Genomic DNA, 12,329 nt, shown 5'->3' with positions numbered 1-12,329 from the left:
AAGTCCTGGGATTACAGTCATGAGCCACCGCGCCCAGACTTAACCTCTTTAAACGCGGCCTTAACCTCTTTAAACCTTATCCTGTTTAAATTGGAATTCCTATCCCGAAGGATTGTTGAAAGGATGAAACAAACAAATGTATTATGAAAATGTAAAGGCATGCAATAAACTCTCAGCAGGTGGTAACCATATATAAAACTAAGTATATTTCTGTGCAGAATATAGTCCCTATAGTCGAATAGGCGCAAGTGTTAGAAACAGGATCTGCCATGGGGTCCGTGATCTGACTTCTGAATGTCAAGAACCTTTTGAAATCTGATGCAGAACGTCGTGCTCACATGTGTTGGTGAATTCTTCTGCGAAAACGATTCAGTTTGCTTCAGGGTCTAAAATGAGTTCATGACCCAAAATAGGAAGGGGATCAGTAGGGCAGTGTATAGCACACCCTTGACGTAACCATTAATAACTCTATCTTAGGAAAAGACCCCATTTTTATATTTCATAGGGCATTTGCCAACAAGGATACTATACTTTAATAAACAAATAAAAAAATGGTCCGCATCCAACCAGATAAGGACACAAACAAGCACCCTCTTCCACGACCAGTTCTCACCACAGGACTCTGCGATTATAAAAGATGAGGCCTTAATTGACAGCTCCAAACAGCCGGCTTAATTGACGCTGTCTTTGCAGCAGGACCTCTCGGCCCAAACCAGGCTTCTTTTCCTTCTTCACTCCCTGTGGATTGGTTCGTTAATCTCTTTGTCCTATCTTTTTTCCTCATGATGTTAAATGCTACTTTGCTGTGGGATGCTTAACTTGTAACATTTATATGTGGATTAAGTACACTACTATGTACGGTTTGCAATACTGACTGATGAGTGGAGCGGCTTGAGCCTGTGTGTCCAGGCTCTGACTACCCAGTGACCAGCAGGTGCTGAGAATTACCTCCTTGGGAACTCCACGAGCTCGTGGCTTTTGTGATTGAAAGAGCGTCCATAGAAGCCTGACATGGTGGAAAACACAGCATGCGTGGACCTGGTTATTTCTAGCCTGGCACCCTGGTGACAGGAGGTTAAGGCTTTTGATTTAGGGAGAGGGACCTGGGGGTAACCCAAAGAAAGGCCTCAGGTCATCGCAGAGGAGACAGAAATTACCGGGGGCGTCCCAGCCTGCTCCTCTCCTTCCCAGAGCTCAAACTGGACAGGAGGCCTGGCTTTGTCTCCCTTCTAGGTACCCGTTGGGCCTGGCGCGGTTTCCAAGTCTCCCTCAATTTACCTCCAGAATCCCGCGCTGGGAGCGGAAGCCCGCGAACTCTCAGGAAGACCTAGATTTCAAATCCGGGGCGGGGGCGCCGGGCCGGGCCTCGGGGCGGGACCAAAGCGTGAAGACTGGCGCGGGGCGCGAGGGCGGGACCGGGGCGTGAGGGCGGGCGCGGGGCGCGAGGGCGGGACCGGGGCGCGGGGGCGGGACCGGGGCGTGAGGACGGGCGCGGGGCGCGGGGCGGGGCGTGCTGCAGTGGGCGGGCGCCTCCCAGGGCCCAGCCTGGGGCTGGGTTCTCCGGCGGGCGGGAGCTGGGGGACGGGCCCCAGCGGAGGGGGCGCGAGGGGCCGACAGGGGCGGGCCGGAGGCGGGGCTGGCACTGGAGCCCATCTCCCGGCGGCCGGCCGCGGAAGCAGTGCAGACGCGGGTCCCAGCGGGTGGCTGCTACTGTGAGGCGGTTGTGGAAGGTATGAGGAGGCTGTGCGGTGACTGCCGCCCTCGCTCCGGGCCATCAGCCCTGCCCCTGCTCCTTGCGTCTTCCCAGGACCGGCGCTCGCCCGGGGACCTGCCCGGTCTGGGCGGCGGAGCGTTTGTTTTGCCACCTCACCCGGGCGGGGGCGAGCAGTGAAGCCCCGCGGAGCGAGAGACCTGGCCCGGGGGCGGGAGCCTGGGCCGGGGCCGGGGCCAGGGAAGCCAGGCAGCGGGTTAAGACTTTTGATTTAGGGAGAGGGACCTGGGGGTAACCTAAGGAAAGGCCTCTCAGATCATCGGAGGGGAGACCTGGCCCGGGGGCGGGAGGCTGGGCTGGGACCGGGGAGGCCGGGCAGCGGGAGGCCTGGCCAGGGGAACCGAGCCCGGGGCCGGGGAGGCCGGGCAGCGCGAGGCCTGGCTAGGGGAACCGAGCCCGGGGCCGGGAGGTCGGGCACGGGGCACCGAGCTCCGAGGGCGGGAGACCTGGCGGCCGGGCCGGGTGCCGGGAGGCCGGGTCAGGCGGCGGGAGGCAGCGGCAAGCTGGGAAACGGACGACGCTACCGCCGGCGGAGGAGTGTCCCCGGGAAGCGGTGCTGGGAGGGCTGGGGCGACCGGGTGCTGACTGTGAGATACTCGCCCTCGGGGCTGATCCTTCCGATTTTGGACTAGGCTTCCGTCTCTGCTGCCTTCCATGCCTGGGGCCTGGATTATCTCTTCCAGAGAGCTAGTTGCAGGGTTTAAACTCCAATTCCTTTTCGGCCCTGCAGAGTTTCGTGATTGCTCGCGGCTCATACCCGTGGCTGTGTATCCGTGGCCACAGCTCGTTGGCGTCGCCTTGAAATCCCAGACCATGAGGAGTTAGCGAGCCCTGCTCACACTCGGCGCTCTGGTTTTCGGTGGGTGTGCCCTGCACCTGCCTCTTTCCCCCATTCTCAGTAAGTGGCACCCAAGCAGGAAACCGGAAAACATCGTTCTCAGCCCCCTCTCGCCCACCCACTTCTTTTCCTGCTTAGTCACCAAGCCTTGTCTACCTTGTAAATGTCTGCCAGATCTGTCCGCGTCTCTCCATCTCTGATTTCAGCCGTCTGACTACAGCAGCCTCTTCCCTGGTCTCTCCACTTCCAGACCCGCCTGCTCCTTTGCAGTCCACTTTTTACAGCACAGGCAGAGGGATCTTTATGAAATGAAAGTCTAGAAAGCTCCTCCTTTGCCCTTAGGTTAATCCCAGCACTTAATGTGGCTAACAAACCCCTGCATGTGTTGGGTCCTGAGTGCCCCCACCCCTCCTTGTCTTTAGCACCGATTCACTTTCTGCACAGCAGTGCTGACCTTCATACCTAGTGTCTGCCTGCAACAACTCTGCATTCTCTTTCTCCCGCCATCACATTTGATTAGAAGTAAGAGCTGCTACTTAAATTTCTTCTTTCATTAAACAGTTCAAGGTTAAATCTTCCTATGCTGTGTTCTTTCTGCAGCCAGCATTCCCTAAGAGAGATGTGTGATATCCTTTGCAGTTGCTTGTTTACTATCTTCCCTGCCAGATTTGCAAGCAAACTCCAGGAGGGACGGACTTGGTTTATCTTGGTGTCCTTAGTGTCTTGCCCCAAATGCGGGGCCTGGCACAACACAGTGAATGCCCATCCATTGTATTTTTACTTTTATGCCCTATCTAGAAAAAGTAGACCTGGTTTAGGATTATTTGGCAAATAGTAATTAGAAAAGAAATGGTAGAGGTGACATATGGAGTCACTGAAACGATGTAAACCTGCAAGATAGCTGAAAGAGGGCCAGGCAAGGTGGTTAGACCAGACCGTATCAGAATGGGCTCAGCCACTGTGAATGTGCGTGCTGTGGTTACATAATCTCTAAAAATGAAACGTAAAGCTTAAATCATCTCTATCACAGCCCGATGCTTGGGCTTTGGTTTTGTTTTGCCTTTTTGCAAAAGAAGGTTTTTGAAAGTGAAAAATATTTTAGTGAATGGACAAAGAGTTTATTGGAGTATGGCAATGAAACCTGTTCAAAGTAAGAGACATTAGACATTGTACCTAGTTAAATCAGATTTGCTTTTGCTATCCTGAATAAAGGCCTTGCCTCTTGCCATCTGAAGATATAGGCAGTTATAATGCTTCTTTACTGTTTTGTTTTCAAACCTCATTTAACACAATCTCCTACTGCTTCATCCCCCTACAAGGCAGTCTTTATTTTGATGAATGATATATTACATTGCTTCTGGTGCCTACTATTAGATCTTTAAGCTCTGCCCCAAAGATAGGAAGCACTGGTGTTTGGGCCTAAAAAAAGATGTGAGAATTCTTAGATTTATATAATGTTCTTTCTCTGCATGTTTTGTTCTCACCTTCACATGTTGCCTGTAGAGCTTCTTTGCATTACATTAAGGAAATCAAGTTACCTGATATGTATTGGACACCGTCTGGCATCTGCTTTGTTGAGCCACTTTTGAATACCGGTGAGCATCGGTATAAGCCCTGCATAGAGATAGGGTTTGTCTCTTCCACTGCTTGATACTCTCAGGGTCTAGTATAGTACTCTGCACACAGTTGGTGTTCAGTAAATTGTTATGGTGCAAATATCAAATGAGTAAATACTACTGAATCTGACTTTTGGCAGTTTCAGTCTTCCAGACAGCAGGCTTTCTTCAAGCGGCTTTACACCTGAATCTGATTCTGCAAAGTAGTCATCCTTGGTGGGAGTGGTGACGCTTTAAAGTCATCTGTAATTTTTATAAAAAGGCATCCGAGATCCTCCGTTTTACACTTATATCATACAAATCATTTAGATCTGTGAAAGCTTTCCCATTTTCTCCTTTTGTCCGTCCAAAAACACCATCCTAGGACTTCACTTGGCACAGGGAAGACAGATCTTTTGCACATAGTAAGTGCCGTTTTTTCTGACTTGTGTCATAAATTCGGAGGCTTTGAATAGTGGGGAGTGCTCTATACTGTCTTCCTGGTCACGTGGCCCATGCCAGAGGAAAGGAAAGGATGGTTTGTTTGTATAGTACAATGGAACTTATTTCAATTTATTCTGTATTTGATTTTACATTCCTGTTCTCATATTCTTACCTTAATTACGTAACAAATATTAAAAGATTGACTTCACCAGGCCCAGTGACAATAGCCAGTTTGATCATTCTTACTTGTACCGAAATGAATTCAGAGACCAGATGGGAAAAGATTTTGATGAAACCTCTGGTACATTACAACTGAAGTCTTTTCTTGTCCAAACTATTGTGAGACAGATGTTCTTTCTGTTTCATTTGCTAAATCTGGAAACGTGACTGCTTTTGAGACTTTGTCCTCTCTGACAGATAATAAATATAATCCTGATATTTTTCAAGTTGTTTGACAGAAGTGTAATCTCCCCAGAAGTCCTGCTGGACAGGCTTCACTTTTCCTTTGGAGGAACACAGAGATATAGGAAATATGTTTTAAAGACATATACCGAACACTGAACAGAAAGCCAGTTATTTTACTTTTATTATTATTATTTTTAGACACAGAGTCTTGCTGTGTCACCCAAGCTCAAGTGATCCTCTTGCCTCAGCCTCCTGAGTAGCTGGGACTACAGGTGTGCACCACCATGCCAGGCTACTTGTTTTTACTTTTTTGTAGAGATGGGGTCTCTCTGTGTTGCCCAGACTGGTCTTGAACACATGATCTCAAGCAGTCCGCCCACCTTGGCCTCCCAAAGTGCTGGGATTATAGGCGCGAGCCACGGTGTCTGGCCTATTTCACTTTAGAAGTAAATTGAATGTCACATGCAGAGTTTGTTAAATTTTTTAAAAAAATTTTTTTGAAAAAGAAGGAAAGAAAAAATAAAAGTAAACTACCTAGTCGCATTAGAAATGCCATACTCATTTTTGCCATTTTTTCATTCATTAGAATTCAGTGCATCATGTTATTTTGGTATCTCTGCAGTAAGTTTCTATCATTTATGTTCTTTGTCTTATTTAAAGCTTCTGAGATTATGGATTTTTGTTTCCTTCCCTGAAGTTAAGTGTTATCACTCCTATATAGTACTAAGCTGTCTACAGAATAGTGGGAGTCTGCCCTCTTGAGTTGGGAAGTTCCTAGTTTGAATCCTGGCCATGCCATTTTAAAGTTCATTAACTTCTCTTAGCCTCAGTCACCTGAACTCTGCAGTGGGGATCCTTATGCCTCAGAGTGTCATTGGGAGGACTCACGAAAAATATGCTTGTACTTTGAGTTCAGTACCTAGCCTGTATGAGCCAGCAGTAAGAGGGACGGTCATCACGCAGCGCTTTGCACACAGCTGTCACGCCACATGCAGCACTGTTCTTCCTTTGGTTACTGTTTTGGTAAATCTTTACCAGTAAATGTTTCTTAAAAGCATTTACATTCGTGGACGTGATTCAGAAACTAACAGAGTTGTTTTTTAGGTCTCACTTTGAGATTTAAAAACCCTTAGGGCAGAGACCAGATTTTATTTCTTACCTCAGAGTTTCCCTGTAGGACAGGAACCAGCAGCAGCCTAATGGCGGATAACAGATGAGCTGATTAAGAATTTTAGAGATTTAAAATTTAAATTAGGACTGCCAGTTTTAGAGACTGGCACATAAATGTTTTCATTTAAGGCAGTGACTGTTTCCCTTAGGATATGATTTTTTATCCTTCTAAGATGAGATCACCATCCTCAGAATAATTTGTACCCCGCTGGGCACTAGCTAATGGAGGTGATGTCATGCTAAGCAGCACTTCAGTGAGTTTTGCGGGAACCAAAGCTCTGCTCCCAGGAGTGTGGATTTGGTGCTTTCACGTGGAAAAAGCGGATGATGACAAGTAGAGAGCAAATGTGCACATGTCTGATGCTGTAAGGATTTCATCTACCATCATATAAATTTTTAGAAGTATATCAAAATAAACTGATAACTGAGGCAACATACGTTGTTCAGATACTAATAATGAAGTTAATGAAGTCCACTATAGTATTTGTTCCTGAGAAATCTTTATCAAATAGACAATATTTTAAATCCTATTGTAGAAGAATTTTTTTTTTCAGCCACCAACTCTCTTACTAAAACAAAATTTATCTGTTGTGTCTAATATTAGAAATGATTAATTTATAATTATCTGTATTGATCGGTCTTTCTGAATTTTTCAACTTTATTGACTTGATGTATAGAAAGAAAATGACTTTTATGGAAAGTCACCTAATATTTAGAGGAGATCTTAGATTGGTCTGAGCCAAGAAGCAAATATTATAGTACTCTGAAAAGCTGGTCACTATCTAAAGTTTCCATTACCAGTCACAAGGAGAGAATAATTTTATCCCACAGTTTTATTGTTGGCAAAAGACACAAGTTTATTAAAAGTCAGTATTTCAGTGTAAGAGTCACTAGACTGTTTGCAGAAGTGTTCCAAAGAGATCTTTAGGTCCTTGGTTGTCTGTGGAACCTGATCAGCATTTAGGGGTTCCTGAGCACAGACTGTGAACCCTGCATTTGGCAAGTGCATTCAGACAGCCAATTTGAGGCAGACTGGGGGCTAGAAAGGATACTGCCAGGAGCTCCAGGTTCAGCTTCCAAAGTTGTTAAGTCTTATTTCCCAGTTTTTAAATTAGACTTCATTTTTTAGAGCAGTTTTAGAATCAAACCAAAATTGAGAAGAATGTACAGAGACATCCTGCCTGCCCCCCAACACATGCATAGTCTCCCCCATTATCAACATCCTGCACCAGAGTGGTACATTCTTATAAAGGAACCCACACTGACACACACTGACACGTCATCACCCAAACTCCATTGTTCACAATCAAGTTCACTCTTGGTGCTGTTTATCCTATGGGTTTGGACAAATTTACAAGGACTTGTATCCACCATTATAGTGTCACACAGAGTGGTTTCACTGCCTTAAAAATTCTCCATGCTGGCTGGGCACGGTGGCTCACGCCTGTAATCCCAGCACTTTGGGAGGCTGAGGCAGGCGGATCATGAGGTCAGGAGTTTGAGACCAGCCTGGCCAACATGGTGAAACCCCATCTCTACTAAAAATACAAAAATTAGCTTGGCATGGTGGTATGCGCCTGTAATCCCAGCTACTCGGGAGGCTGAGGCAGGAGAATCGCTTGAAACCTGAAGGTGGAGGTTGCAGTGAGCCAAGACCGTGCCACTGCACTCCAGCCTGGGCAATAAGAGTGAAACTCCATCTCAAAAAAAAAAAAAAAAAAAAAATTCTCTGTGCTGTCTCCCTCCCTCCTAGCCACTGGCAACCACTGACCTTTTTACTCTCTCCATAGTTTTGCCTTTTCCAGACTGTCAGATAGTTGGAATCATGCGGTATATATGGCCTTTTCAAACTGGCTTCTTTCACTTAGTAATAATGCATTTAAAGTGTCCTGCATGTCTTCATGGCTTGCTAGCTCATTTCTTTTTAGTGCTCAATAATATTCTGTTCTCTGGATATACCACAGTTTATTTATTCATTCACCGACTGAAGGACCTCTTAGTTGCTTCTAGTTTTGACAGTTATGAATAAAACTACTATAAACATCTGTGTGCAGGCTTTTGTGTGAACATAAGTTTTCAACTCCTTTGGGTGAATACCAAAGAGTGTGTATTTACCATATGGCTGGATCATATGGTAAGAGTATGTTTAGTTTTGTAGGAAACCACCAAACTGTCTTCAGAGTTGGCTGTACCGTTTTGTATCTCCACGAGCAGTGATTGAGAATCCCTGTTGCTCCACATCCTCACCAGCATTTGGTGTTGATGGTGTTCTGGATTTTGGCCATTCTGCTAGGTGTGTAGTGGTATCTCATTGTTGCTTTAATTAGCATTTCCCATTATTTGCAGTCTGTGTATCTTTGATGAGGCCCACTGGATTTTCACTTTAGATTTTCTATAGATTGGCCATAAAGTCTTGAAACAAAGATATTTTCTCATGGATTATAATGCAATATCAGTAAACTATTATGTGTTCACCTATGTTTCCAGACTTGTTAGCTACCCTGTACTGTTCTCTCAGTTAATCAAGTTAACCACAATTTGTTTCTCAACCACAGGTGGCTAATGATTTTGTCTGTGGTCTGTCCGCTTTGAATTGATGTGCATGGGGGGCAAGTTGGTCTTTATGATATTTATGGTTCAAGGAAGTTCAAGATTTCCTGGTACCTAATACATGTTTATTGTACATATGAAAGAAAAAAAGAAAGGCAGATAGACGGGAACACGGTACTGAGCATGATAGAGGCAAGGAAGGGTGGCCACTTTGATAGGAGAATACCCTGATTTTTGTCACTCTCGAAACAGGGCCAAGAGTTGAAATTGGCTAGAACAATCTTGACCTTTGTTGATATTATTTTATAGAATAATATTTGTTACTATTTTCTCACTTTAAAAAATGCAATGTTATAGAAAAATTAGAAGATATGGAGGAATGTTAAGGAGTAAATAAGTTGTCAGTAATGTCATCACCCAGACAGCCACTATTAATAAATATGTTAATATGTGAAGACATACTAATATGTAATATGTACTGAGTGACTAATGGCAGGTCACTTAGTAGCTGTCTGCGTTTTCAGATCAACTGTCATGGTATGGCGATGCTTATGTTCAGGTACCCTTATTAGTTATTGTTGTTAATCCCTTTCTGCGCCCAATTTATAAACTAAACTTTTTCATAGGTATGTATGTATAGGAAAAAACATGCTGCATATAGGGTTTAGTACTGTATTTGGTTTCAAGCATCTACTGGGGGACTTGGGAGGTACCCCCTGCCCCTGCCCCGCAGATATACTACTGTGTAATTATTCTTCTATCTAAAGTAAGATCTAATGGAAGATAGGAACTTTGTCCTGTCTTCCACTCTGTCCTATTTCCCAGGATGATACCTGGCACAAAGTCTTTGTTTACTGACAAACTAAAAGATGATTTATCCCAATTATACTCACATCTTCCCTTGGTTTTCCAGAAAGCCTACAGGAAGTAAGACGGTAGAAAAGCAAAGTCTTCGTAGAAATGCAGAGCATAGACTGGCTCTTGAGAAGGTCAAATATCACCCTCTCCTGTGGTTAAATTGAGATGGTAGCACTGGCTGTCTTCTATATTACTACTGCACCTTTCCCCACCAGGGGTGCACACAAAACTGGGAGAGAGGGGAGGAAGGAGCTTAGCTTTGTCTTAATAGAAGGGAAGAAATTATGTTTTCCAAGAGAGCTTGATCAAAATTGGGGACTTTGGTAAAGGGTTTCAGTTTGGGAAGATAAGAAAGTTCTGGGATGGATTCCAACAATGTAACTACTCAATGCCACTGAACTGTACACTTAAAAATGGTAAATTTTATGTCTATTTTACCACAGTTTTAAAGATTAAAATTTTTTAAAGTGGGGGAAGTTACCTAGGACTTTCTAGAAGGACTTTTGAGGGTGAGCAAGTTCTGTTTTAGGATTGTGTATTATTTTGGTGTTTCTGATTGTATCATAGGAGTGAGGTTAAAGTTGTATTTTGACTGGAATTTTTGACATTGTCAGGGTTTCTAGAGTGTGGAGAAGGTCATTCAATATTTTTTGTTCTTGTTTTTTGTTTTGCCTTTGTTCTTGTTTTCCTCTATTTAGGGAGGTGGATTGCCATGGGTAGCACCTGTGCTTCTGAGAAGCCAGAAAATGCCTGGTAGAACTCCAGAAAAGTAGTAAGGAGCTGGCTTCTTCAGAGGCAGCATAGCAGAGTGGGAAGAGGGCCCTGTCACTTAGCTTGTGACTGTCGACAAAGTCACCTAACTACCAGAAGTTGGGTTTTCTGACTTTTAGAATTTTGAAAAGATTAAAAATGAGTGCCTTGCAAAGTACCTGGTATATATTAAGTGCTCAATAAGTGATAGTTGCTTTGATTCTAAGAACTGGTTCCCCTTGTGAGATATAATTGTGTGATGGAAGAATGAAAGCAGAAACTTCAGTGTCTACTTTTACGTTTCCTGGGCCATTTTACTACCCTAAATGAGAAGCTGGGCTTCCAAAACCCAGTTTAAAAGTAAAGACTAGGCCGGGTGCAGTGGTTCTTGCCTGTAATCCCAGCACTTTAGGAGGCCTAGGTGGGCAGATCACTTGAATGCAGGAGTTTGAGACCAGCCTGGGCAATACAGCAAGACCCTATGTCTACAAAAAATACAAAAATTAGCCAGACATGGTGGCGCATGCCTGTAATCCCAGCTACTTGGGAGGCTGAGGCGGGAGAATTTGAGTCCAGGAGATCGAAGCTGCAGTGAGCCACGATTGCGCCGTTGCCCTCCAGCCTGGGTGACAGAGTGAGACCCTGCCTCAAAAGAAAACAAAAAAAAAAGAATAAAGATTAATGGAGATTTGGAACATCTCGATACTGTATCTTGGGAATCTAAGCATTGTAGAATTGTGTTATGTGAGTTGTACCATTGTGGTGGGAAGTTTTTCATTTTTGTTTTAACTGTGTTGAGTTGCAGTTCTTAGAAATGACCCGACGTGTTGTCTTACAAAAGAAATAAACTGTAATCTATATCTTGATCTGATGAGGGTATGTAAATATAAAAAATCGAGCTGTATACTTTCTATATGCTTTATGTAATTCACTATATATAATTCATCACTCAATTAAAAAGAGAGAGGCTAAATTGTATGTACCATTGCAAAGAAATCATTATCCCCAGAACTGACTCACATACACCTTTAACAGCAGAGGGGGAACTGAGGTATTAATTTGGAAAAATAGTCACTGGGATAATTAATATAATGCAGTGGTTTTATGACTGATTTTATATTAACTTCTATTTTCTTCGTATTCTAGTTAATAAAGGTATCCATGGAGAACACTGAAAACTCAGTGGATTCAAAATCCATTAAAAATTTGGAACTGTGAGTATTTAAATTGAATTCTTTATAATCAGAGAAAGATGGGGATGTGTAATACAGCAAACCTCGAGGAGGGGGGAAAGAGGAAAGAGAGTGGTCTCTCTTTCAGGCCAGAGAGACCAAGTGACTTCCTACCTCAGACAGCTGTGTGGCTTTGCAGAAACTAACTTTTCTCCTCTGAACCTCATCTTTAACATGGGGCTAAAACTTTCACAGAAGTGAAGGGAAGATGAAAGGAATGGCCTAGTAGGGTGTGTGACCCATAGCTGGAAACCTAGTCCTGGAACCAAAAGGACACCACAGGAGAGGCAGGACTCCCAAGCCCCAGTGCTTTCTGCCCTCCCGAATCGCTCTGTAGGATTAGAGAGTTTAGGTTTGGGAGTTTTTTGACCTCTTGTTTATGAGTTTTTACGACTAAAATGCAATGCCAATTTTCAGTCTGGGGACAAATTGCCTAGTTATGGAGGAATTTTACCCTTTTCTTTCCCGTGTCTTTTTGGGATATTCTGCTTATTAATGCTTCCAATAACTAGCAGATGGAAAAAGGAAAAAGATAAAACTCAAATTCACTTTTTAATTCATATCTGTTATTATTTATTTGGGATCTCTCGTAATACTTTAAATTCTGAAAGTTTATTTCTGAAACCCAGTATTATTATTCTCGGCTGCCCTGAAAATTACAAACTAATTTTATTACTAAACAATATGATTACAGAAATACTATTAAGTTACCAGTA

At 44.0% G+C, this 12,329-nt stretch overlaps 2 protein-coding genes across 10 annotated transcripts in view; one reads left to right on the top strand and one right to left on the bottom strand.

The window, feature by feature from the left end:
- Positions 1-1,457, bottom strand: part of PRIMPOL (primase and DNA directed polymerase) — a 44,309-nt gene extending 42,852 nt beyond the window's left edge. For 5 of the 6 annotated variants that reach the window (XM_012508176.2, XM_003271478.4, XM_030816374.1 and 2 more), the window contains exon 1: positions 1,158-1,457. The gene's annotated coding sequence lies outside the window, so the exon portion shown is untranslated. The remainder of the gene's footprint in view (positions 1-1,157) is intronic. The other variant, XM_030816373.1, reaches the window with a different exon arrangement.
- Positions 1,458-1,474: 17 nt separating this feature from the next.
- CASP3 (caspase 3) overlaps positions 1,475-12,329 on the top strand; it is a 32,344-nt gene continuing 21,489 nt past the window's right edge. For 2 of the 4 annotated variants that reach the window (XM_030816379.1, XM_030816378.1), the window contains exons 1-2: positions 5,870-6,076; positions 11,528-11,595. In XM_030816379.1, the coding sequence (XP_030672239.1) occupies positions 5,912-6,076; positions 11,528-11,595 (233 nt within the window). In that variant the 5' untranslated portion in view covers positions 5,870-5,911. Of the gene's footprint in view, positions 1,731-2,442; positions 2,670-5,869; positions 6,077-11,527; positions 11,596-12,329 lie in introns of those variants that run through there. The other 2 variants (XM_030816380.1, XM_003271472.4) reach the window with 2 other exon arrangements.

This window comes from Nomascus leucogenys, chromosome 7b (genome assembly GCF_006542625.1).
Source record: "Nomascus leucogenys isolate Asia chromosome 7b, Asia_NLE_v1, whole genome shotgun sequence".
Lineage (NCBI taxonomy): Eukaryota > Metazoa > Chordata > Mammalia > Primates > Hylobatidae > Nomascus > Nomascus leucogenys.
Note: the sequence above shows the minus strand (reverse complement) of the source record. Positions and strands in the feature narration are given on the sequence as shown.